The sequence below is a fragment of the Cnephaeus nilssonii genome, assembly GCF_951640355.1.
Source record: "Cnephaeus nilssonii genome assembly, chromosome: 9".
Classification (NCBI taxonomy): domain Eukaryota; kingdom Metazoa; phylum Chordata; class Mammalia; order Chiroptera; family Vespertilionidae; genus Cnephaeus; species Cnephaeus nilssonii.
The window spans coordinates 3,644,414-3,670,695 of NC_137080.1; the positions used below are offsets into that span (position 1 = coordinate 3,644,414).

The window sequence follows — 26,282 nt, forward strand, 5'->3', positions numbered from 1 at the left end:
GAACCTGGATGTTCCTGTCCCGAGTGTGCAGGGCTGCCACCTTCTGGCAGGCCGCACGAATTGCACATTAAAATAACAACTAGCATTTCCTGTATCTCAGTCTTTTACACACATTATCATCTCATTCATTCTCCCAACGGGGCTATGAGACAGGTACTATTATTAACCTACTCGAGGCCCGGTGTACAAAATTCGTTCACTCGGGGGGTCCCTCAGCCCGGCCTGCACCCTCTCGCAGTCCAGGAGCCCTCGGGGAATGTCCGACTGACGGCTGAGGCCCGCTCCCAAGCCGACAGTCAGACATCCTTAGCGCTGCCGCGGAGCCGCTGCGCTCGCCAGCCATGAGCCTGGCGCAGGGCTTCTGGCTGACCAGCGCTCCCCCTGTGGGAGCACCAGGGGGCAGCTCCTGCGTTGAGTGTCTGCCCCCTGGTGGTCAGTGCGTGTCATAACGGCCGGCCATTCTGCCATTCAGTCAATTTGCACATTAGCCTTTTATTATATAAGACTAGCGTTCCCGTTGCAGGAAAAATCCTGCAATAGGGTTTCCTGCTGCACTCTACCCCACCCTGCCTGCTCTCCTCCCTTGTCCCCCGCCCCGCGATCTTCGCCAGCCCCCCTGCTTTTCTAACTTCTCCGCCAGCCCGCTCTCCTTCCTTCTTCCCTGGCCCCGCCTCCGCTCCTCCCTTCTCCCCCGGCCCCGCCTCCGCTCCTCCCTTCTCCCCCGGCGTGCCTTCTCTGCCAGCCCGCCTGCTTTTCCCTTCTCCCCTGGCCCACCTCCACTCTTCCCTTCTCCCCCGGCCCCGCCTCCGCTCCTCCCTTCTCCCTCGCCCCGCCTTCTCCACCAGCCCCCCTGCTTTTCTAACTTCTCCGCCAGCCCGCTCACCTTCCTTCTCCCCTGGCCCCGCCTCCGCTCCTCCCTTCTCCTCTGGCCCCGCCTCCGCTCCTCCCTTCTCCCCTGGTCCCGCCTCCGCTCCTCCCTTCTCCCCTGGCCCCGCCTCCGCTCCTCCCTTCTCCCCTGGCCCCGCCTCCGCTCCTCCCTTCTCCCCTGACCCCGCCTCTGCTCCTCCCTTCTCCCCTGGCCCCGCCTCCGCTCCTCCCTTCTCCCCTGGCCCCGCCTCTGCTCCTCCCTTCTCCCACGGCCACGCCCCTTCTCCCCGGCCCCGCCTGCTCAACTTCCTTCTCCCCCGGCCCCGCCTCCGCTCCTCCCTTCTCCTCCCCCCCCCCCCGCCCCCCGGCTTGCTTGCTTCTCTGCAGCTTTGCTCCCTTCTGCAGCTCTTGGCTTCTTTCTACGCTGTCACGATATGCAAATTAGCCGCCATCTTTGTTGGGATAATTTGCATATTCGTCCTGATTGGTTGGTGGGCGTGGCTTGGCTGGTGGGCGTGGCTTGGGCATAGCAAAGGTGCGGTCAATTTGCATATTTGTCTATTATTAGATTAGATAGACTGATGAGGAAACTGAGTCACCCTTCAGCAACAGGGGTCTTCTATGTGCCAGGCACCTCCCTATTAGTTCAGGCCCTCAGTTCCAACAAACCTCACGTGAAAATGCAAACGAGTGGACAGGCAGCAGGTGGCTGAGGGGAGGACCCAGGTCTGGCTGCTCGGCCAGGTGGGAAGCACCTGGACCCACCTCGGTGCTGAGAAGGCCCTGGTGCCGGGCAGCTGAGTGGGTGAGGGCCCACGTGTGGGGGAGTCCCCTCACCCGCGGAGGACGCAGCTCTGAGCAGGGTCCCGCAGCTCTGAGCTCCATGCTGAGCCAGGACGCGCTGCTCCCAGCGGTGAGACGTGAGGGCTTTGAGGCCACGGTGGGGACCCGCCTTCCTTCTCCTCGGCTCACTGTGGAGCGCTCAGAGGTCAGGACCTCGCTCCTAACGTGAGGTCGGGCCTCGGGAAGAAATAAGGACGTCTGTCTCAGAGCCCCGACCCCAGAAAACCCCCTGGAATTCCTCTCCACGCTCCCCGTCTCCACCCTGCCCCTGGGTCCCGTGACTCGCACCCGGGGCTCCAACCACGGGAACATGAGGACCAGGTGCGCCCCTGACGGCGAGCGGAGCCGGTCAGCGAGCCAGGGGCTCAGCCTCTCCGCCCCTCGGGGCACGCGGACCCCTGCCGAGCGGGGGGCCCTGGGAGGTCCCTGCGACTGCACTCCGTACCCATCCCCCCAACCCCGCCAGCGCCCTGCTCCCCCAGGCAGCCCCCCCCCCGTGCTTTCTAAGCCACAGCCCAGCCCACGAGAAGCCCCGGCCAGCGTGTCCCCTGGAAGCCGGCAGGAGGCGCTTGCCACGCTCCCGGGCCATGTGGCCGTCACCCTCACGGGGTGAGACGGGAGCAAGGGACCGCGCCGACGGGGTGACAGGGCCTCGCCGCACGCGGGGTCTCCCCTGGCCTGGCAGGTTCTCGGCTTGTCCCCCCGCCCCCCCACCCCACCCCCCGCCTTCCTCCTTCCTAGACTCCACGTGTCCCGCCCCTTCCCCCTGCCACCCTCACCAGCCCACGGCCCTCCTCCCCCTTCGCTAACAGAGAAACTGCTCGGGCAGAAGCCGCATCCGCTCACCCAGAGCCTTCAGACCCCAGGGCACTGCGTCCACCGCCTCCACCTTCCCCCGTGTCACCCACCAAAGCCCCTCCACCCTGCACCAGGCCCAGCCCCTCCTGCGCCCCGGCCCTCGCTCCCGCGGGGCGTCATCTCGCCCAGACCTGCCCCCTCTGGTCCTTCCCCGTCCCCGCTGTCCCTCACGCCCAGCTCGGCGTCCAGAGTGTCCACACACGTGAACGCCCCTCCTTGTCTCTCATTTCCCTTCGCCTCCCGCTGACTCGTCCTCGCCCTGGGGACTCGCGGCGGCTCCTCCCCGGGCCGGTCTGCTCTCTCGATCCCGTAGCATCACACCAGCCCGGCAGGCAGCTGCCCTTCCGCCTCCTGCCATTTCTTCTAAACTCCCTTCCCCAGCAGCCCCGCCCCACACCCTCCACGTCCTCTCTCTGCCCGCGCCTGGCCCATCTCCAACACGGTTACGGCTTTAACTGCCAGTTACGGGGCCCGGTCCCAACCTGCAACTCCAGCCCAAAGCTCTCTTCTGAGCACAAGTCATACGTCCAACCGCCTGCCTGACATCCCTCCTCTCTCACAGGACACTTTTTTTTTTTAATATATTTTATTGATTTTTACAGAGAGGAAGGGAGAGGGATAGAGAGTTAGAAACATCAATGAGAGAGAAACATCCATCAGCTGCCTCCTGCACACCCCCCACTGGGGACGTGCCCACAACCGAAGTACATGCCCTTGACCGGAAGCTTCAGTCCGAAGGCCGATGCTCCATCCACTGAGCCAAACCCGTTAGGGCCACAGGATACTCTTTGCTGTTGTTGTTTTGTAATTTTTTTTTAATCCGCTCCTGAGAACATGTGGGGGCTTTTTATTGATATTTTTTATAGAGAAAGGGGGGGAGAGAGAGAGAGAGAGAGAAACATCGATTGGTTGCGTCCTGCATGCGCCCCAACTGGGGATCGAACCCACAACCCGGGTGTGTGCCCTGACCGGGAACCAGTGCACAGAGACATGCTCCACCCAACGGGGCCGCCCGCCCAGGCCTCACGGGTGGCTCTTCACAGCCCCACCCTCTCCCGCCAACAGCTACAACAAGGTCTGCTCCTGCCCACGCGGTCCCATCTCACACAAGGGCCCCGCCCCCGCTTGCTGGAGGCATAAGCCTTGTGCCCCCTTCTCCCAGCCCCATCTATGCACCCCGCATGCAGTTTGACCTCTGGAATCCACCCTGAACCCCACCCTTCTCCGCCTCGCTCCCCACAGGCATGCAAAGCCCTGGCTGCCACCTCGTCTCTGTCCCCTTCGGTGAGAGCTTCCCACGGGCCATGTCTTCGGTCGCCGTCCCCGGAAGCCACGCTCCTCGAGGCGCTGGCGCTGCGTGCAGGCGGGCCGGCCTCTGCGTGCCTGTCCAGGAAGGAGCCAGGCCCACCTTCCACGCGCCCTCCCGCACCAGGCCAGACTGCAGGGCCCACACACCAGGCCGTTTCTCATCCAACTCCGCCGTCCAGCCCCTCAGCCAGCAGAGCCAGGCGCAGCACGCCGGGCCTCACGCCCTTCCCCGGGGGCCTCACGCCCTCCCCCCGGCGGCTCCTTTAGGCTCGCTCGGTTTCCGGGCCGCGGTCAGTGCCATCGGGAGCCTCGCTGGACACTATGGGTCCAGGAGTCCGTGCTCTGCGCTGACAGGGGTCATCACAGGACATGGCCAACAGATCGTCCCCAAGAAGCAGAGCAGAGCACTTACCCAAAGCAGAGAGGCAGCGGAAGGAACGTGTTTTCCAGAATGGGCCAAAGCCCTGAAGTGAGTCCTTGTGGACGGCTTATGTTTCATGTCAACGCCATCGAGACTCAGGCTAATGCTGTGTGAGCGATGCGCTGTGAGAGGCAGCCCGGGAAGAGCGGACAGAGCCCAGGAGGCGGGCGGATTGGGCGGCAGGCGCTCCCGCTCTGAGCGCGGGAGGGGCCCGGGAGGGAGCGGCCTGGGGGACACTCGGGGGGCCAGGGGGCCCGAGCCGGGGGGGGGGGGTGTCGAGGCCCGCCTGGGGGCGGCTTGGCCCTGTGGGGGTCTGGAGGAGGCCCCACGTGTCCGGCACAAACTCGGGTGAGGCCGCACGCACCTGGGACCGGAAGGCCCAAATGTGGGAGCCCCATCTCCTCTTTAGAGCTCGGAGGGTCCGAGAGAAGGATGGCGCTCTGGGGAACGAGGGGATCTGGAGGGGCACAGCCGGCCCCACCCTATTTGGGGGGTGCCCAGGGCCACCTCCTTCCTTTCCTCCCTGTCTCTGCACCACCTTACTTACTCGGATTCATGTCCCCACCGGCCAGACATCCCCGTGGGGTGACAGCAGGGCCGTTACCTAGCAACGATGGGCCTCCATTTCCCTGTCCTGTGCCCCTCACGGACCCACCGTGAGCACTGAGGGGAGAAATCCCATGAAGACTCCGGGAGAGTAATAACCATTCAACGTCTACACTGAGGTTTTATTCCCCCCTCCCCTCTCCAAGATGCCCTTTGACCTCGTCCTTGTCCCGGCCTCAGGGGTCCATCGTGACGAGCCCCTGGGCACTGCCCTCAGCCAGCCTGGCGATCCGTCTGCCTGGCGCTTACGCCCTGGACGTGAGCCCGCTGCCACGGAACCGTCCTGGCCCGCCCTGCCCCGCCCCGCCCTGCCCCCTGTGCGGAAGCCGGGCGCCCAGAGCTGGAGACGGGCAGCTCACCGCCAACACGCCTCCCCAGGGAGCGCGGCCCCCCTCCCGGAGGGTTGTCTAGGTCACCTGCGGGCCCACACACCCGCATGCCCCCTGCCTCCCGAGTCCCCGCTGCAGCCTGGGGCTCCCGGCCGGTCACCGCTCAGCGGGAGGGCCAGCGCCAGGGCTGCCCAGTCACCAGCGCCACCCGAGTCCCTGCCGGAGCTGATGCCGTGGACCTGCCTCAGCAGGTGACGGGCGGGAAGCCAGGTGACCAGGGTCGGGCGAGTTTGGAAACTGCTCTGCTCTCAGCGGGGCTCGTGCTCCAGGTCAGGGCTCCCCTAGGCTGGGTGGGGCTGTGGCTGGTGTGTGGCCGAGGGGGCAGGGCCTCCTGGGGGTGTCAAAGGCAGAAACTACATGTCCCCCCCCCAACTGACCCCTGCCCATCCCCCAGCAGGTGACGCTGGGCATTCAAACACGGGAGCTCACTGTCCGCCCTCCAGCAAGTTCCAAGGTCCAGGCCAGGCCGTGCTGCAGATTCGTTCTGCAGAAGTGAGAGGCCATGGGGAGTTCCCAGGGACAGGCCCGCGGAGGGCGGGGAGCGGAGGGCAGGCAGCAGGGGCAGGGAGACCCATCGCTGCCAGGAGCCTCTCCTGACCTCCTGACCTCGAGCCCCACCCAGTGTCCGACCACCTGCATCAGCTCCAGGGGCGTCTCACACGGCACGTGTCCCCCGCCCCCGCCCCGCCCCGCTTGCACCGCGGGAACGCTTTCTCCTGCAGCCGCCTCCCCTCTGGCTCTGTCCAGACTTCCAGGAATCGTTCAGGGTTCGGGTCATCTAGACCTCGGGCACTCGGAAGCCACAGTGACCCGTTCTAAAGGTCCTTCTGTCCTCTGACATCTGACCCTCCTCTCCAGGAGAGCCCCCTCCTGCCAGGCCACCCCTCACCAACCTCCTCCCCCCCTCCCGCCAGGCCACCCCTCACCAACCTCCCCCTTTAGCCCCCCTCCCGCCAGGCCACCCCTCACCAACCTCCCCCTGCAGCCCCCCTCCAGCCAGGCCACCCCTCACCAACCTCCTCCCCCCCTCCAGCCAGACCACCCCTCACCAGCCTCCCCCTGCAGCCCCCCTCCAGCCAGACCACCCCTCACCAGCCTCCCCCTCCAGCCAGGCCACCCCTCACCAGCCTCCCCCCCATACACAGCCAGTGGCTCCATTCGCCCTTCCCCCCAAGCCAGACCCTGGAGCAGAGTGGGTCCCTCCTCCTCCAGCCCAGGCCAGGCTGTGTCTCTTAAGCCGCTTCTTCCCTCTGTCCCTGCGACAACCATGGTGGTTGGCACTGCTCGCTGGGGCTCCTTCCCAGCCTCCTCACAGCCTCCCAGCCTCCTCACAGCCTCCCTGCCTCCTCACAGCCTCCTCACAGCCTCCCTGCCTCCTCACAGCCTCCCTGCCTCCTCACAGCCTCCCTGCCTCCTCACAGCCTCCTCACAGCCTCCCTGCCTCCGGAGGCCCCACCCCTCTGCTGTGTGGCCCTCTCCCTCCACCGCCTCCTAAGACCAAACCCCTTTGTCTGGCACAAAGGCAGGCTGCCGGGCTTCGCAGAAAAACGTCAGGTGCAGCTGCACTTGAATCCGGGGGACACTTCCTTTCCGTATAAGCACGCCCCACGCAGCACTCGTATCCCAGCCTCGTTATCAGGAACAGATGGCCTGGCGCCTGGGACAATACCCTGAAAAGGTGCATTGTGGATCTGAAGTCTCACTCAGCTGGGTGTCCTGGCCCGAAGGTGGGAGAGCACCCCGCTGTCCCCCAAGACTGCTCTGCCGAACCGTGAAACGGAACCAGTCCAACAGCCCCGCTCCCTCCCCTTGCTGTGCCCTCTCCTCGCAGCTCCATCCCACGCCCCTCCCCTCCTTCCGGAAGAAGCCGGAGCAGCTCAGCCGCTGTGACCCCCTCAGAGCCCACGCCCTCTGCATCGGCCCACATGGGGTCTTACTCTCACCAACCACCGCGCCCCCCCTCCCCACTGCTGACCGGCGGGACCCTCATGGCTCTGCTCTCCGTGCCCCGCCCAGCACCGCACCCACCGCACCCAGTGCCCGAGCGGGGGCAGCTCGGAGCGGACCACAGGACAGGAGGGGCCCGCCTGGGCCGTGACAGGCAGAGTGTGTCAGCACCGAACCCAGCGGCCGCCTGGGGCTGCTCCGAGTCCCGGCGGCACCCAGTCCGTGTCCCTGGGCGGCCAGGCCCCTTACGGGCTGTCTTCGGAGCAGCGGTCGCCAAGCGGGGGTCCGCGGCCCCTGGTGGCCCTGGAGGTCCAAAAGGTGGGCGACCGCCGCTGTGGAGGACGCCTTGAGCACAAAAAGCAAGTGGCCCCAGCACCTGCCCCTCGGCCCCCTCCTCCTCCCCGCCCCCCGGACAGCGTGCTGGCCAGGCAGGGGGAGGGGACCAGCCCCAAAGTGGTGACCCTGACACCCCGTAGCCTCTCGTTTCCGGGAGGCGGTGGCCCCGTCCAGACCGGCCTCGGCTCACACAGAGCCGCTGCCCGGGTGCTGGCCGACCCGGTGCCCTCCCAAGGCCACACCCGTCCCTGCAGCAGCTCCAAAGGGTGGCGCAGGGCGCCCGGTGCAGCCTGACCCGCGCCCACTGTTCGCTGCACAGAACCCCGCCCTCTGTCTTGCCGTGAAACCAAACCTGAGAATTTGGTGTCCGTTTCTTCCCTGAAACCCACACGCTCCCCAGCACGCAGGGCCTGCGCTCACCTCGGTCACGATGGAGGAGCCGGGCGTGTCGTACGCCCAGCCGTGCCCGCAGGGGCCCAGCGGCAGGAGGCTCCTGTTGGCGGCCAGGCCGGCCAGCGGGTCCACGCAGCCCAGGTCGCTCCGGTTCCAGTCCACCTCGTAGCTGAGGCACTGGCGGGGGAAGGCCTCGCCCGCGGGCCCCGGGCCCGGCACCGTGAAGTTCAGCTCCTCAGCCGGGCTCCAGCCGCAGCGCCGGCTCAGCAGGGCCACGCCCGGGCTCCGGCAGCGGTGCTCGGGGGTGAAGCCCAGGAACACGATGCCCACGTAGATGGGGGGGAACGCCGCCGAGAGCAGGGCGAGGAGGAGAAACGTTTGCTTCTGGAAGAAGTCGAACTCCCCGACGTGCGCGTCTTCCACGTGGGCACGGCGGCCACGCCCGCATCACGGAGCAGCCCGCCACGGCAGTGGCCAGGTCAGTGGTCCGTGGGCTCCTTGCAGCGGGCGGGTCTGCGATCGAGCTGCCGCCTGAGCATGAGGCTCCTGCGCCACCCAGCTGGAGAGGACCTCGCCCTCCCCCGGCCCCTGCGCACAGGGGGGTGGCTGCCCCATCCGCTCCTGGGGGAGCAGGCGGGGAGGCAGCAACGCCCCAAGTTCCCTCTCCACGGAACCTGCCGGCTGCCAGGGAGCGCTCCGGCCAGGGGAGCCGCCTCTGGCTCACGTTCATTTGTTGACTCAACAAATACTCGCCAGGTCCCTGCACGCGGCAGGTGGTGCCGGGCTCCGGACACAGGGATGGGCCGTCCTAACTCCACCTGCTCACTGTCCCCGGGGCGGACTCCCCAAGGGACAGCAGCGGGCAGAGGGCAGAGGGAGCCCCCACCCGGCCCTCGGCCTCACACGCTGTCGGCAGGGTGTAGGGGGGTCGGCAGGCGGTGAAGCAGGAGGAGTGAGGCGGCCGGCCAAGTGGCCCAGATGACGCCGAGCACACACGGGGCCGGGCCGGGCCCCCAGGCTCCAGGCCTTCATCCCGGACCACCCTGCCCTCCTCAGGGCCTGCTCCCCGCGGGGCGGAACTGGGAGCCGGCCATGGGGCCCTCCGGCCTCCACCCCCAAACAGGCAGAGCCTCCCCATCCGTCCCTGCACATCACACGCGGAGCCCAGGCGGGACGGTGGGGCCTGGGCAGCAGCCGGTGTGGCGCTGGGTCGGCCGCAGCACCGCCGCACCGGAAACAGCTCTGGTTTTGCAGGTAAGTGTCCTCTGGCCGGGGCCGTGGGGCGGAACGGGGTGCGGGGCCCAGCTCCCCAGATAGACCCATCTCCCGCCGTCCTCGCCCGACGCAGCACGGCTGGGTCTCCCGGGCCCCCACCAGCGTCGCCGTCTCCCGGGCAGGCTCCCAGCTGCCCCGAAACAGCCTGACCCGGGACACGACCCAGGGCCTCTGGCCTCAGCGGTGAAGCCCCGTGGCCCAGGCCAGGGCTGCTGGCAGGAGCCCCAGGACTCGCGACATTGGGGGGCCCTCCAGGCGCCCAGGAGGGACAGGTGCACAGGGGGTGCCCTACGTTCCTGGGACGCGCGCCCCTGGGCACCGGAGCTGCCTCCAGCCCGGCGGTTTGGTAGCAAGCACGGCCCCTCCTGGGGGACTGCAGCTCCGAGATCCCCTCGCATGTGGCCAGAGGGGGAACCCAGGGAGGTGGGGGGTCCCCAGGACACTGAGCGCGGCCCGGGAGAGGCAGGAAGTGCAGTCTGTCTGGGTGCCTGTCTGCCTCAGGAGCCCCGGGTGAGGAGTGGCTTTGTTCTAACGGGGGACTCTGGTGGGCGCCTCCATGGCTCCTGGCCACAGGAAAGCCCACCCCCGTCCTCGTGGGCTAGCCGCGGACCCTGCCCCTCGAGGAAGCCTCCGTGAGAACCCGTGTGCAGGCTCAGAGCGCCCAGGTCCAGGACACGGTCACACGGGGCAGGGGCGGAAGGAGGGGGGAGGGGGGCCCCGGCTCCGCAGGGACAGAGGCTCCGGGCTCGGACCCTCAGGTCTCACCCGGTGCTTCCCTCACCTGGCCGCTCACCTGCATCCTTCACCGTGCCCTTCGCTACGCCGTCAACTCAGCGCCACCCGGAGACCTGCCAGCTGCCCCAGCAAATAACGGAATCCCAGAGGGAGGGGGCCATGGGAACCCCGTGTGCAGCCAGATCAGGCGGAACTGGGGGAGCTGGGGCCCCCTGCCTCTGATGGGCACCTGCAGGGGGGCCTGAGCTGTGGGGCCTGACGCTCTCCAGGCACACGGTGTCGGACCAGGTTAACGTGGTGTCAGAGAACTGCTTTGGGGGGATAACCCAGCGTGACACAGGAAGAGGACGACGGGGGTGCCAGCTCCCCGGACGTGGGTCCTCTGCGTGGGGAGTGGCCAAAGCCTGAAGGTCCTGCTCTCCACGCATCACGGGGAGAAAGCGGGATTCCTCCCCACCCCCACCCCCACCTCCCCAGCGGCCAGGCCAGACCAGACCTGACCTGAACCCCACCACTCACTTTCTTCCATGGAGAAAGCAGCTGCCCCACCCCCACCAGCGACTGGGGGACCCTCACCTTGCCCTGCTTCACTCCCTCGCCCCCTCGCCCAGCCCTGCTCCAGGCGATCCTAACGGCAAAGGGGAGAAGCCGCCAAGGACTGCGGCCACGGCCCGTCGCGAAGGGCCCGGCCGGTGCCATCGGCCCGAGTTTGGAGGACGGCCAGGTGCTCACCGAGCACGTCATGTGACCCTTGCCAGCACCCGAGTTACCCACACACCAGACACGAGAAACCAAGGCTCAGGGTCGGCCCCTTGCCCGCATCACGCGTGCGGTCCTGGTGCCAGAGCATCCCCGAGGACATGCGAGGGAGCGAGGGTGGGGCTCCCACGGACGCTTCACTAGGGACCCGCGATTTCACTCCTCCGACTCTCGTGTGTCATGCAATCCCACCCTGCCGTTGTCTCCTCGGCCACTTACAAATGCGAAGCTTGCCCTGAGCGTGCGGACCGAACCAGAGGGGGTGATGGGGCCCCGGCAGAGGATGGGCTCAGAGCGCAGGCCGGGGCTCAGGCTCAAAGCCAACCAGCAGCCGTGTCACAGCGATTGTGTCCCCCTGGGGCCCGCTCAGTCCCCCATCCGGGAATGAAAGCGCTCCCCAGACTGGCCTCTGATGCAAACTCCAAGCCGTTCAGGGGAGAGACGGGGGACCGTGGGCCTTAGACACGGCTCCGCCCTGTGCCGGGACGCCCGGCCTGACACAGACCATCTCCGTGAATGAATGAACAGACAAGGAAGCACGTGGATTTTCTGCATCATGTTTTCTATAAATGCCAAGAATAAAAAGGGGGGGGGGGCGTGTGGGACGGGCACGGGACGGCGGCCGAGATGGGTGCCGAGCTCTTGGGCGCGGCACTGCCGTGGTCGCCGTCCGTGTGTGTCGTCACTGCCGGGCCCCGCGAGGAAGCCGGGGCCGGGCCTGTAGTGTCTGGGTGCACCTCTTCGGGCTGCCGTAACATAGCACCATGGGCTGGGAGGCTGAAACAGAGGGTTACCGCCTCACCGCTTTGGCCAGAAGTCCAAGATCACGGTGTGGGCAGGGCGGGCTCCTCCTGCGGCTGAGGGCCGGGCTCTCCAGGCTGCTCGCCTTGGCTTGCACTTGACCGTCTTCCCCCCGTGTCTTCACATCCGCTTCCCTCTGTGTGTGTCTGTGTCTGCGTGTCTCCATTCTGCAAGGACACCAGTCATGGCGGGTTAGGGCCCACCCGCCGACCTCGCGGCAACGTCTCATCGGCATAAGGACCCTATCTCTGCGTAAGGTCACGTTCTGGGGTTGGCTTCAGCAACCCCAACATGCCAGCACTCGGATGAGGAGGAGAAAGGAAGGAAGGAGCCCTAGCCAGTTTGGCTCAGTTGGATAGAGCGTCGGCCTGTGGACGGAAGGGTCCCGGGTTTGATTCCGGTCAAAGGCACATGCCCAGGCTGTGGGCTCGATCCCCAGCAGGGGGCGTGCAGAAGGCAGCCCATCAATGATTCGCTCTCATCACTGATGTTTCTGTCTCCCTCCCTCTCCCTTCCTCTCTGAAATCAATAAAAATATATTTAATTTTAAAAAAAAGGAGGAATGGGTCAGAAGCACCGTTCCAGTGGTTCTGGTACTTCAACATTGTGGAACCCTAAGAAAAATAATAAGGAACTCGCGCCCATCGGAGCACGAGAAAACGGGATGAAGGGGAGGCTGCTGACTCCGAGAAGCCTGCTTTGAGGGCTTTGTCTGCTTCCCGTGAGCACCTAGGCGCTCTGGTCAGTGACCCGAGGGAAGACGGGTGTGTGCAGGAGAAGCCACGCCGAGAGGGCTGCACCCAGGCCGCCTCCCGGGACCGTGGGACCCACCCACGGGGTTGCTTTGGTGAACGGGGACCCCCGAGTCTGCCTTCTCGGAAAGAGGCCCGACCCAGACGTGGGTGACGCGGAGGAGCACGGCGGACCCCGTCCGTCCCGCACGTGGGGACGGCCCCAGAGAGGACGAGGTGCTGCGTGAGGGGTCACCCGCCCACTGCAGCCGAGCCCGAGCGCGGCCCCGGGACCCGCACGCGAGGGCAGGCGGGCAACGTCCCGCTCTCCCGGGGAAAAAGCAGTGACACCCAGTTAATAATTTATCTTTTATTGAAATCGTTGAATACTTTACGTTACAGTAAATTTGATTGGAAAAAAAAAAGTGAGGAAAGAAATCAATTTTAAAAAATACTCAAGTTGAAATCAAATCAGCCAAACTGAGTACAAACCCATGAGCCCGGAGGCGGTCTGCCTTTCAGCAGGCGACTACGCTACGTACAACTCTAGAGTAAGAGGAAAGCCGTCCGTTAAACACTTCGAGAAGAGCCAGCAGCGGGGAGAGCGCAGTCACCCCGCCCCGCCCCGCCCGCGGCGGGGGGCCCGGCCTCGGCCGCCCCCACCCGGACACCACCCGCCAGCCTGCATGCAATTCTGCAAGTCACACACTGTGCAATTTAAGGCTTCTTATAGGTCGGATGGTTGATAAACACTTTTTTTCTTAAAAAAATAAGCACAGTAATGGTGGCGTCAGAGAACCGGAAGAGGCGAGACCTAGCCCGCCACCTCCTCTGACATCTCGACTCGCAAAAGTCAACCTCTGGGCGGGGCGTCGGGGGCACCGGCCAGAGAGGAACACTGACCCGCGCGCCGAGGCCTCAGGCGTCCCACAGAGGCGGAGCCGGTACCGACGCCAGGCGTGGGGCGGGCGGCCCTCGAAGCCCAGGCACTCAGAGGCCACGCGTGTGCGTGTGCCCGCAGGAAACAGACAGCCAAGAGGAAAGGAGACAGACGAGTATTCTAACTTAGAGGATACATGTCGACAAGTTCAAAATCGCGTATGAAACCAGCCCCGCAGACAGCTTCCCGGGACCACGGGTGGCCGCGCACCCCTCCGCAGGAAGGAAGTGAGGGGGAGGTTTGGTTTTTTTTTGTTTTTGTTTTTTTGTGTGTTTTTTTTGTTTGTTTTTTGTTTTTTTTGTTTTTTTCACAAACCTGAGTAATTGTCAGAGTCAATAAATAGGAAGAGAGAGGTAACTGCTAAATATAACGGTCAAACACCTACAGGGCTACAGCAGCAAGGGTTCTCTCCGAGCCCTCTGTCCCCAGTGCGTCTGGCCCGGCACCACGCACTTAAATGAGGACTCGGGACAGACCCGGGCCCCAGCACCACCCTCTCCAACCGGACCAAGGCCTCATCCCGGGCCGTGACCCCCACGGATGAGGGGTGCCCGACCTGCTCACCCTCTCTCTCCCCCTTCACAAAAATCATTCCCTTTTGAACCAGTTTTTGTTAAAGGCAAAAATGACAGAAGCATCATCGAGCTGGAGTCTTATTTGGTTGACGTGCCCGGCGGGCGGCGGCCCCGGCCCGGCCCGGACTCAGATGTTCAGGAGGTCCTCGTCGCTGTCGTCGTGGAAGGACCGCAGGCCGCCGGGGGGGCCGGGCTTCAGGGCCGCGGCCCGGGGCGGCCCCCGCCTGGCCTTCTCGCCGCCCACCAGCCCCACCCGGGTGTCGCGCAGCGTCTTCCTCGGCGGGTGGCGCATTGGGTGGGTGCCTGCGGCCCCAGTCCCTCTGCCCGCGTGCACGCGCACCTCTGGGATGGTCAGGACCTCGTCCTCGCTGTCCTGGTCGTCCCCGTGCAGGGAGGCGAGGGCCGCGGCCTCCACGGGCTTGGTGGTGACGTGGCCGTTCTCCTGCCCGTCCTTCCCGGGCCGCGGGGCCGGCGCCTGGATCTCTTCCATCAGCCACTCCGTTTCGTTCTCGTCCACCTCCTCCTCCTTGTTGACCTGCTGGGGACAAAACCGAGCCCGTGGAGCCCGCCTGCAGCCGGGTCCGCTCCCGCACTCCCTCCTTCCCACCCCCCAGGTCAGGGCCCCCCGTTCCGCCCCCTCAGCCGCGCGGCCCAGCCAGGCAGCGGGGTCACAGGGGCAGGAATGCAGCGGTGAGTCCGGCTCCCCCGCGGCTCATCAGGAGCCCGGCGCCCAGGGCGGGGCGGGCGGGGCGGGCGGGGGGAAGGACGTGAGTCGGGTCCAGCTGAGATAAGCCTTTAGCAGGCAGCTTGGCGGTGGCATCAGGAGCCGTGAGCACATTATGCCCTTTGGTCTAAACGATGCCCCTTTTCTGAAAGCGCATCTTGAAGGAAATCATCCAAACGCCAGAGGACAAAGCTGACGCCACCGTGAACACGGGTTCAGGACAGCCCGAAAGCAGGGGCCACCGAACGCGAGGCGCGGCGCTCGGAAACCAGCCGCCTCCCGGGGCGGATAAAGGAGTGAGACGGACTTGTGTCCGGGCCAACCGCCACCGAGGGCTCTCCCTTTCTCCCTCCAGCTGCTGGTGAGGACGAGCTTCCGCGCCCACGGACAGCGCGGCGCCCCACCCACAGCTCCCGGGCGGGGGCGGGGGCGGGGGCGGGGGCAGGACGTACCTTGGAGTATTTGTAGGACACGTTTGCACTTCCTCTACAGCAGCTGGTGAGCTTACTCAGCACCGTTTCCCTGCAAGAGACCAGTTACTCCAGGTGGACCCAGCAGGGTTCCCAGCCTAACAGAGCGGGTGCGCCCCCACCCATGCCTCTCCTCACACAGGCGCACCAAACCCAGGACAGCGGCCAGAACGCCACGGGATCAGACAGAGGTGGATTCAAATCCTGCCCCACCGCTTGGCGGTCCAGCTAGGCCTGGAGCAAGCTATCGAACGTGGGTGCTTCCGCTGTTCCACGCGTGAACGATGAGACACCTTCCTGAACCCAAGGCTGCACCGAGGCTGCGTGGGCCACTGCGTGGGGACTAACCCCGGGCGGCTCGCGCCCAAGCCCTCTGCTTGCCTCTGGCTCACGCAGATGAGAGGACAGGGAGCCCCGAGCTGGCCTGCTCCTCTGCCCGGGCCAGGGCTGCCACCACAGGGCTCCCAGCTGCACGCCTCAGTCACGTGTGACGTGCAAACCCGATGGAAAGGCACACGGATGAGTGACCAGCCCTTGCCCGCAGCAGGTGCCTCTAAGCGATTACTTCACGAGGGACAGAGGGAGGGAGGGAGACAGATCGGGGGAAGTCTGCTCGTGGCAGGGGTTCAGCTTGCTGTCCCTCTTTGCACATCCAGGCGTCCCGGGAACTGGCTGGCCAGGCCAGGGCGCGGCCATGGGCAACGAGGGCAGAGCACCCGGGACAGGGTCACGGCTCTGGGCACCGGGACACCTCATCACAGAAACACAGACGTTTATAAAACGCAACTGGAAGCCGCCCTCCGGTTCTAACTTGGGGCTCTGGGTGCTGCTGGGTCCCCCAAAACACTGAACCCCAGATGCGATCCTGCCCACTGCCCACCCCCCTCTCCTTACCGCCTTTCCTTTTTGTAGAGCAGCAGGGTCAGCAGGCAGCCCGTGAGCGCCACCAGCAGCAGGCTGAGCACCGCGCCCACCGCCTGGCTCCGCTCCGAGAGCCCGGTGTGCGCCGGTGCGCCCGCTCCAGCGTCCTCGCTGTCGAAGCCCGCCCTGGAAGGAAGGCACGTCACTCGGGGGCCCTGCCGCCCCAGCGGGGACCAGCAGGCCCCACCTCGGGAGTGGCTCTGATCGCCACACCACACGTCACACCTCAACACGAGTTCTACCAGACACCAAACCCCAACTCGAAACTGTCTTGATTACGAGTCCAGGCAGAGGCTTCGGGAAACAGGCTGAACACCAGCCTGGAGCCACGGGGACAGAGGAAATGAGAAAGCTGAGCTCTGAGGGACGCACTCCTCGGCCCTGGCCTGTCCCTCGGTAGGGCCTCGGGGCCCAGAAGCCAGGAGTTGGAGGGACCTGGGAGATGCTCTGAAGACTCTGCCCTCAGAGCCAGAGGCCCCCCCGAGCCAGGACCAGCCGGCGCCGGGGACACCCCCACGCCCCTGGGCCGACGTCGGGTGTTCCCCGTCCCCCAGGCCCCGTGTAATTTGGTTTCTGCTTCTGGTTCCTCCTGTGACCCATGAGGACTTAGAAGTGTGACTCAGTTTCCAAATGTATTTCCCCTCCTCGGTGACTGTCCTGTCACCATCCCTCACGGAACGCACAGGCGTGCCGTTTAGACGGCGCCAGCGTACGGAGACTTGTCGAGTCTTGCTTTACACCCTGCTCCTGGGACAGTTAGGACAAGGCTGACTTTTTATTCCTTTTTTTTTTTTTTTTTTTTTTTTGCTGGACTAGCGCCCGTAGAAAGTAAAAATCAAAACCAAGGTAAGATTTCAGATCTCGAAGGTGGGGCCTGGCTCTCCCGGCAGGGTCCCTGCCACCGTTCCCTGCTGACCGCGGGTCCTTCTCCGAGCAGTCACCAGGCCAGAGCTCCGTCTCTCCCGGCCTTGTCTCAGGGCAGAGAGCACAAAGCCGGGACGCGGTAACGGGAGAAACAGAAAGAGAGCACATCGAAGGGGAGAGCCACGACGCGCTTTGCTTCGGATGAGGCCCTACACCTGGCACCGTGGCCGGGCCAGGGAAGCAGGGTGGGCACGCGAGAGGCAGGTTCCCGAGGCCACGGAGGCTGCCACCTCCCTTCGCGCACCGAGAAGCTCTCGGGGCAGAAACGTGATTTTCCCATGAAAACCGGCGGATTTCCAAGATTTGTAGAATAAACGTTCACTCACTCGGGCAGAAAATACTTCCCTCGAGTTAAAGTGACGTTAACTCACAACCAGCTTTCAACCAGCCAATCTAGTAGTTTGTACTAGAAAACAAAAGATTAGCTGGGAACAAAGATGGGCTAAAGCTGCCGCCTCCCAGGGACCACCAAGGGGGACACGTTGCTGGAAGAAGACATGAAAAGAGAGGCACTCGGGGCCCAAGGTGCACGCGCACCGATACTGCCGGGAGTGGCAGGGGGAGCGCTCTCGCCGATGCTGCCGGGAGTGGCCGGGGGAGCGCGCGCAGTGACAAGGAGTGGACCAAGGAGACAGGACATGGACAACTGCTGGAGCCAGGTGCTGGCTAGTAGGGTTTACCTCTACCACTTCTCTGGACTTGTTCATGTTTGAATTGTTTCCACAATAAAACACTGAGCGGAAAACACACACACACACACACACACACACACACACACACACACACACACGCACGCGCGCGCACACACACACACTAATGCTGCAGCTGCGTTTTGAGCGAGGAGGTGGGGGTGAAGTTGGTAAGTGTCCATCCAGAGAGAAACGTGACCGAGAGCAGGCTCCCACCAGTGCCGGACGCCGCACTTACCCCAGCGGACACACGGCGGAGGTGTACCAGGAGAAGAGGTACTGGCAGTCGGCGGTCTCGTGGTTGAACTCGGGGATCCCCTCCTTCACCGAAGGGTCACAGTGGAAGAAGATGGTGGAAGAGACCGTTTTTGTCTTATCTTTCCCACATTTGGAGGTCGAGGAAAACACCACATCCAGATCCCCATCTGCCAGAATGGAAGGCGAGCACACAACACAGCAATGTCATCATCACTGTTATTCAATAACAGCTCTTCTTCTCAAAGCTTATACAAAGTTTGCAGAGACTTAAAACCACGCAGAAGGGTCTCCCATCAAACATCCCACGTGTGCTCTCCTCACAGGCCACCTGGCACACACGTGAGTCTCTTCCCTAAGTCCGTGTGCAAGGCAGCCTGGGCCCTGACTGAGAGAGGGCTGGCTTTGTCCTCAGGTAACAATAGGATCTGAGTGGCAGCTGGCTCAGTGGTATTGGCCTACCTGGAGGCTAGAATAAACCAAGTGAGCAACCAACCAACCGGCCAGCCAATTGACCAATCAGCCAGCTAATCAACCAATCAACCAGCCAATCAACCAACCAGCCAACAATCAGCCAACCATACAACCAGCAAGTCACCAAACCAGCAGACTAATCAATGAACAGCCAGCCAGACAAATCAACCAATCAACCAGCCAGCTTATAAACCAATCAGCCAGCCTACCAACCAACCAGCCAGCCAACCAACCAACCAACCAGCCAGCCAGCCAACCAACCAACCAACCAGCCAGCCAACCAACCAACCAACCAGCCAGCCAATCAACGAATTAACCAATCAGCCAGTCAACCATTCAATTAACCAATCAACCAATCAGCCAGTTAATCAACCAACCAGCCAATCAACCAACCAACCAGCCAATCAACCAACCAACCAGCCAATCAACTAACCAACCAGCCAATCAACCATCCAAACAGCTAATCAACCAATTAACCAACCAACCAAACCTACCTAATGGAGCCTCAATAAAAGCCCTGGCCCCCAGGGGGCAGTGAACTCCCTGGTTGGCAATACTGGGCGCACTATGTTGCACTGACCTGGGAATGCAGGGAGAGAACAGCAGGGCCTGGCTCCCCCTGACCCTGCCCTCGTGCCTCTGCCTTTGGTGGACTTTAATCTACATCCTTTCGCTGTAACAAACTACACCCGGGACTAACAGCTCTCAGTGAGTCTCAGAGCCCTTCCAGGGAATGATCAAAGCTGAGGCTGGTGATGGGAGCCCCCCAAACTAGCCGTTGGTGTTAGAAGCAAGGGAGCCTTGTGCGGATTCAGTCTACTCCCCACTCTGTAGGCAATTGGAACGGTTCAGCCAGCCACAGCGGGGAGGCCGGGAGGTTAGTGTGTGAGGCAGACAGATCAGAGAGGGGAGCCCTGGGACTCAGGCTGTTCAACCCACTGGGATGGCTGCACACAAGGCAAGAATAGTATCAGGGCTTAGATTTTTTTATTTTTTTATTTTAAAATCAAGACATTAAAATAAAAAATAAAAAAAGGATCTGAGATTTCAACTGAAGGGACTTCGTGAATATTTTAAAGCTCTTCCTTCGAGGAAGTAAAATGGAACAATGGGAAAACGCAATTACCTTGAATGTAGTATTTGGTTTTATCAGAAGTGCCCACTTTCCTGCTGAACTGCTGGTTGTTGGATTTAACTTGGCAGACACTGGCTCCGTAGCACGCCGGATTGTTGGAGCTTGTGATGGAAGAAAGCTGGATCTCATACAGGTACTTGTCCCCGTTTGTTCGGATGTCCCCGGAGGCACTGAACTGCCTGGAGGGACAGAAAAGGCAGCCGTGACTCGGGCAGTCCTTTAAAAAAGCTGTTTACACCTGGCCAGTGTGGCTCAGTGGTTAAGTGTCAACCTATGAACCAGGAGGTCACAGTTCCATTCCCGGTCAGGGCACGTGCCCAGGTTGCAGGCTGGATCCCCAGTGCAGGGCGTGCAGGAGGCAGCTGATTGATGATTCTCATCATTGATGTTTCTAGTTCTCCCCACCCCCATCCCCCCCGCTGAAATCAACAAAAATGTATTTTTAAAAAGGAAGCTGTTTACTATAGACCCGAAGTCCTGGGAGCGAGTGCAGACTGCAGGACGCCCCATTCTCCCAGGCCCTCGAGGACACCGGGTGGGCAGACTTCCGTCCCCACCACCCTGCACGCTGCACAGTGCGCCTTCTTCGAATGGCCGAGCACACGCCCGCCTCGCCGGCCCCAGCCCTGCCGGACACCCGGCCACCGGACCACAGGAAGCTCCCAGGGACGCTGCCAAGATGCTGACTATTTATGCAGAAGCTGGAAAGCCCACAGATCCCTGATCAAAAGTTGTTTCCGAAAGCCTAGGCTTGACCCTGGGCTCATCATCAAGTGAGGGGGGCGGGGCGCCTTTATGTTCACACTCGAGAGAATTCACGTCTTTGGAGTTAAAACCGGAGAGCGGAGCGGTTTCCCTTGGCTGAAGCAGGCTGTGCCGACAGCCTAGGAGCAGGAACTCGGCACACGGCCTGTTCACCGGGTGGTGCTCCCACCAGGCAGAGGCCCGAGCTGCCGCCGAGTCCATCTGGAACGCAGTGCTCGGCGGGAAGGCTCACTTACTTAAAGTAAATGTCTCCGAGGCTGACGCTCTTGCCATTGACGGGGTTGGTGATGGTCCCGTTCACCATCTGCACCTCCTGGGGCTTCACGGCGCAGGCAGCCCGCGAGTCCCAGCTGAAGTGGTAGGTGCAGGTGTCCCTGTCGAACCTGGAGGGGGCAGGACGGTCACGCCGGGGCCAGGCGGGCTTCGCCAGGAGATGGCACACAGCCGCAGGCATCCCCCCCCCCCACCCGCCGCCCCCGCCTTCAGGCTCCCGGGCCTCCCGCCTCCCTGGGATGGGCAGGCAGCTCTGGCTAAGACGCTCTTTTGTTCACTTTCCTCAAAACCGTATCAGGAAAGGGGACCAGCCAGTATGTCAGCCACGCGAAAAGGGAGGTAACAGTTTAATACAATTTCTTAAACTCGGAAACCGTGCAGCCTCGAAAAGCTGGAAAAAACTGCTCCTGGGCTTTTTAATTTTTACTTGACAAGTGTTTTCGACTCATACAATGGACCATTCCTGGGTCTTCCCTCTGGCGAGCTCAGCTCTGGAGGGAATCCTTTGTTCACAAACAGCAGCTCACATGCTCCCTCTGCTGGCCACACCTCCCCTCACACCAGATGCAGAACTGCCTGGAGAATTCTAGTAAATTCCAAGAGCCTCCCAGGTGCCACCCACCTGCCCGTGGGCCCCGCACTTGAACACCGGCCTTGGCTGGCACCCATCAACGCCCCTTTGGCTCTATGACTTCCAAAGACGGAAGGCAGTTACATGCCGCCTCACGTGGTAGCTTTCGTCTAGTCACTGCGTCTCCCCCGCAGTTTCCTTGTGGGGAGCAGCCCTGCCCCCCGAGCCCAGGCCCTAAGTCTCAGCACCAGCCCCTCCCGGGCATGGCCACCAGCATCCTCTTACCGCTCACACATCCAACCCTCTTCCCGCTCACACACCCAACCCTCCTCCCGCTCACACACCCAACCCTCCTCCCGCTCACACACCCAACCCTCTTCCCGCTCACACACCCAACCCTCTTCCCGCTCACACACCCAACCCTCTTCCCGCTCACACATCCAACCCTCCTCCCGCTCACACACCCAATCCTCTTCCCGCTCACACACCCAATCCTCTTCCCGCTCACACACCCAACCCTCTTCCCGCTCACACATCCAACCCTCTTCCCGCTCACACACCCAACCCTCCTCCCGCTCACACACCCAATCCTCTTCCCGCTCACACACCCAACCCTCTTCCCGCTCACACACCCAACCCTCTTCCTGCTCACACATCCAATCCTCTTCCCGCTCTCACGTCCAATCCTCTTCCCGCTCTCACATCCAATCCTCTTTCTGCTCTCACATCCACAAGCCGGGAAAACCAGAGAGAAATGCTGGCGAGCCCCGCCACGCCCCACGGGGAGCCCCCTCACCTCCTGAAGGCAGGCCTGCCCACAGTCTTCGCACAGGTCAGCTCTATGACGGTAGACGCAGTCTTGTTTTCACCACACGCGTCGCCCTTTGAGTACGTCACAGTGATCTTGTCATCTGAAACAGAGATGGAAAAGCCGTTCGTTCTCATGTATCATGAAAACCTTCCAACTCAGGAATCAAAATCGGCACCAAGGACCAGGACAGAAAAAACGCCGGCTTTCTGGAAACTCATGGCCGGGTCATCGGCACCGGGGCCGCCCGCTGCCCGCAGAGACCGGGGTCCGATCCCCGCCTCCTGCCACCCGCTGCGTGACTAGCCGTGGCCTCCGTGTGACAGGAACACAAACCGGAGGCGGACCTCACTAACAGCCGCTCTCAGCACGCTGCCAGGCGGCCCGCCTTCCCTGCCCAGGAGTCGCCAGGAGGCCTGAGACATGGTCCTGGGAACAGCGCCTGCGAGTTCCACCCGGTCTGCACGGACCCTGCCGGGCACTGGAGAAGCCACCGCCCCCCGCCCCCGCCTCCCGCCCCCGCCCCCGCCTCCCCCCGCCCGAGCCACGAGGCCCCGGCCGTACCGCTGACGTCCAGCTTCTGCGTGTGCACCAGCCCCAGCACCTGCACGTCCCCAGAGGCGCTCTTCCTGCAGACGCTGGCCCTGTCCGAGCAGTCCAGGGGCCCCTTGTTTATTTTCTGGCACAAGTTGATGTAGTACCTGTGAGACCAGAGGGCGGTCAGCCTCCGCCCCTCACCGGAGCAGCTCTCTCCGTGGCTCTTAGGAAAGGCCAGGCCTGCTCTAGCTGGTTTGGCTCAGTGGACAGAGCGTCAGCTGCAGACTGAAGGGTCCTGGGTTCGATCAAGGGCATGTGCCCGGGTTGCGGGCTCGATCCCCAATAGGGGATGAGCAGGAGGCAGCCGATCAATGATTCTCATCACTAATGTTTGTTTGTTTTTAATGCATAGGTCTTCCTTTCTTTTTTAAAAATTTATTTTATATTCTCATTGACTTCAGAGAGGAAGGGAGAGGGAGGGAGAGATAGAAACATCAATGATGAGCGAGAATCACTGATCGGCTGCCTCTTCCACGCCCTCTACTGGGGATAGAACCCACAACTTGGACATGTGCCCTTGACTGGAATCAAACCTGGGACCCTTCAATCCACAGGCTGATGCTCTATCCACTGAGCCAAACCAGCTAGGGCTCGCATCATTGATGTTTCTCTCTCCCCCTCTCAGAAATCAATTTTTAAAATGTCCCAAAAAAAAGAAAAAGAAAAGGCCATGCGTGACAAGGAAGGCGCCCGCAGCCTGCGTGCAGCGAACACAGCTTTTCAGACGGCCCACTTCCGCCACAGGTCGCCTCGGCGGGCGGGGGTACTCACGAGGCTCCCTCGTGGTCGAAGAACCAGGACCCGGTGAGGGAGGACAGCAGCCGCAGGTCGTAGGTCTTGTGCCCGTGGATGAACTTGCACTCCATCTTCTTGGGAGGGCAGACCACTTTGGTTTTCCACTCGAACGTCACCTCGCACCCACGCGTCTCGCTGAAGACCTGTGGCCTCCCGATGTCGGCCTCCTCGTCGCACTTAAAGATGATGGCGGACGTACGGTGGCTGTTGGCTGGGGAGCGGCGGGGGGACCGTCAGACCACACACGGCCGTGTCTCACGCTGTCCTCAAACTGCCCCTGCCCCCCACTACGCTGCCCCCGTCCCCACTACGCTGCCCCCGGCCACCCCATGCTCCCCTGACGCTGCCCCTGGCCCCCATGCTGCCCCTGGCCCCGCCCCCCATGTTCCCCCGACGCTTCCCTTGGCCTCCACGCTGCCCCCGGCCCCCCCCATGCTCCCCCGACGCTGCCCCTGGCCCGCCCCACGCTGCCCCCGCAGATCGTGCTGTCATTCACAACATCTCACCCCTACCAGACCGCGTCTCTCACTGTTGTAACATCCCTGGCGCTAAACTCCCCAAGGGCAGGGTCCAGCTTGTCCAAGGCGCCAAGGACAACAACAAGCGAAGTGCTAGTAACCGTGAGAGCCTGGCAGGCCCTGAGCACATGTCCGTGTCGCCGGGCCGGGGGGAAAGTGCCGGCCCAGGAGCCTCAGACCGAGCGGCAGCAGGCCCGGCAGAGCCAACGCGTCCGCTCCTCACAGACACACTCTTCCCCGCGGCCAAAGAACTAAGTCATTCTTGACGTGTTTCTCCTCGGGAGCGCAGTCAGACTGCCCCACACGAGTGGGGCTCGCTGCTCATCCCGCCCGGCAGGCCTGTCACATGGCAGAAAGTCTACGGAGGAGGCTTTCCCGTCACTCACCTGCCACCCTGCAGGCCCGTGACAAGCAGTCACTCCGCTGAGGCAGGAAATGACCAGAGCTGGACACTGTGTGGGTCTCAGCCTCTAAGCTGGTGGGCGAGCCCGCTGACCGCTCGGCTGACTGCCCCTGTGCACCGTCGGCCGGCTGTGTCCACACGGTACTCACTCCGCCTGCAGGATCCCCCCTCTGGTCCCCGGTACTCACACTCATGGTCCCCGGTACTCACACTCATGGTCCCTGGTACTCACACTCATGGTCCCCGGTACTCACACTCATGGTCCCCGGTACTCACACTCATGGTCCCCGGTACTCACACTCATGGTCCCCGGTACTCACACCGCCTGCAGGATCCCCCCTCATGGTCTGTGGTACTCACTCCGCCTGCAGAATCCCCCCTCATGGTCCCTGGTACTCACTCCGCCTGCAGGAGCCCCCCTCGCGGTCCCTGGTACTCACTCCGCCTGCAGAATCCCCCCTCATGGTCCCTGGTACTCACTCCGCCTGCAGAATCCCCCCTCATGGTCCCTGGTACTCACTCCGCCTGCAGAATCCCCCCTCATGGTCCCTGGTACTCACTCCGCCTGCAGGAGCCCCCCTCGCGGTCCTTGGTACTCACACCTCATGGTCCCTGGTACTCACACTCATGGTCCCCGGTACTCACACTCATGGTCCCCGGTATTCACACTCACGGTCCCCGGTACTCACACTCACGGTCCCCGGTACTCACACTCATGGTCCCCGGTATTCACACTCATGGTCCCCGGTACTCACACTCACGGTCCCCGGTACTCACACTCATGGTCCCCGGTACTCACACCTCATGGTCCCTGGTACTCACACTCATGGTCCCCGGTACTCACACTCATGGTCCCCGGTATTCACACTCACGGTCCCCGGTACTCACACTCACGGTCCCCGGTACTCACACTCATGGTCCCCGGTACTCACACTCACGGTCCCCGGTATTCACACTCGCGGTCCCCGGTACTCACACTGCCTGCAGAAGCCCCACTCGCGGTCGCGGTCATAGTTGGCCGTGGTGGCGCACCACAGCCGCACCCGGTTCTCCAGCACGCACTCCTCGTAGCTCTTCCCGTTGAAGGTGAAGGGGAACACACAGGGGTCGCCCTCCTCGGTTTCTGGAAAGAAGGACAGCGGCCTAGCCCGGTGGCCAACACAGCATCACTGTGCCGGCGGCGCGACGATGGATGACCTCGAGCTGCCCATGGAGGACCCCCTGTAAGAGAGTCCCCCTGCACCCCTCGACCCCAGGCCTCCCGCCCGGCGTGGCCAGCAGGCCCCGGCCTGTGTCTCCAGCCTGAGCTCCGCTCCCAGGGTTGTGGGGACGCGACGCCCCGGGTCCCATCCGCTGCCTTGGCGCTCACAGGGGGCGCTTCCCTCCCGTTTCCTCCCACTGCCAGGTCTAACGCCACGTTCATAGGAACGCAGATGCCCGCCGCCAAGCTTTACCTGGAGGGCAGGTATCCCCGTTGGCGTAACTTAGAATGACCGCCTCGTCCTGGTGCCGGTAGTCCAGCCGCATGGACGCCAGCCGCCCGAAAGACACGCCCTTGCTCCCGGAGAGCAGACAGACGCCTCCGTCCTTGCAGCCGCCTTCCTCCGGGCCCGCGGCCGCCGTGCACACGCCCACGCTGTAGGTGCGCGAGTCTCGAGTCACCTGGACGGGGGACACCACGGGGGCTGTGAGTGGGCCGCCCCTGCAGGGAGGCAGCGGGGGCAGGAGGCAGGGGACAGGGCTGCACCCACATGTTCATCAGCCTCGGGCTCGCCGCCTGCCCACGTCCCGGCCTTCTGCCTGCTCGCTGGGCACCTCCCCGGGGCATGGAAAGGACCCCACCTTCCCCACCCGGCCCAGCCTGCTTCTCCCCCTGCCCCCCCACCTTCCCCACCCGGCCCAGCCTGCTTCCTCCTCCTGCCCCCCCCCCACCTTCCCCACCCGGCCCAGCCTGCTTCTCCCCCTGCCTCCTGGGGCAGCACCTGCCGGCCTCCCCTGCAGCTGGGCCTGGGATAGAGAGCAGCTGTGAGACCTCAGGCCGCTCAGCCCACTCCTGGAGCCCGTCTCCCTCCCCGGGACCGGGGGTGGTGAGGCCTACGCTAACGCGCAGAGTGGGCGCTCCCTGAGTAAGCGTGCACCTTCCCTTCCTGGCTTGCCCGCCCTTTGCACACTCCAC

General features: G+C 63.3%; 2 protein-coding genes across 4 annotated transcripts in view; both read right to left on the bottom strand.

Annotated features, from left to right (window-relative positions):
• Nucleotides 1-6,822: 6,822 nt before the first annotated feature.
• On the bottom strand, nucleotides 6,823-10,722 carry LOC307105397 (solute carrier family 22 member 2-like; the record flags this gene model as incomplete). Its single annotated transcript, XM_079781150.1, has 4 exons — nucleotides 6,823-6,962; nucleotides 7,996-8,384; nucleotides 10,555-10,606; nucleotides 10,711-10,722. 4 exons carry the CDS (start codon nucleotides 10,720-10,722, stop codon nucleotides 6,843-6,845), a joined length of 573 nt encoding a protein of 190 aa, XP_079637276.1. The 3' UTR covers nucleotides 6,823-6,842.
• Nucleotides 10,723-11,278: 556 nt separating this feature from the next.
• Nucleotides 11,279-26,282, bottom strand: part of IGF2R (insulin like growth factor 2 receptor) — a 94,462-nt gene continuing 79,458 nt past the window's right edge. Inside the window, exons 38-49 of one of the 3 annotated variants that reach the window (XM_079781039.1) lie at nucleotides 25,561-25,768; nucleotides 25,083-25,229; nucleotides 23,162-23,396; nucleotides 22,358-22,494; nucleotides 21,782-21,896; nucleotides 20,378-20,524; nucleotides 19,368-19,555; nucleotides 17,751-17,937; nucleotides 15,873-16,025; nucleotides 14,961-15,030; nucleotides 14,125-14,322; nucleotides 11,279-11,705 (exon numbers count right to left, since the gene is read on the bottom strand). In XM_079781039.1, the coding sequence (XP_079637165.1) occupies nucleotides 11,562-11,705; nucleotides 14,125-14,322; nucleotides 14,961-15,030; nucleotides 15,873-16,025; nucleotides 17,751-17,937; nucleotides 19,368-19,555; nucleotides 20,378-20,524; nucleotides 21,782-21,896; nucleotides 22,358-22,494; nucleotides 23,162-23,396; nucleotides 25,083-25,229; nucleotides 25,561-25,768 (1,929 nt within the window). In that variant the 3' untranslated portion in view covers nucleotides 11,279-11,561. Of the gene's footprint in view, nucleotides 11,706-11,927; nucleotides 14,323-14,960; nucleotides 15,031-15,872; nucleotides 16,026-17,750; nucleotides 17,938-19,367; nucleotides 19,556-20,377; nucleotides 20,525-21,781; nucleotides 21,897-22,357; nucleotides 22,495-23,161; nucleotides 23,397-25,082; nucleotides 25,230-25,560; nucleotides 25,769-26,282 lie in introns of those variants that run through there. The other 2 variants (XM_079781038.1, XM_079781037.1) reach the window with 2 other exon arrangements.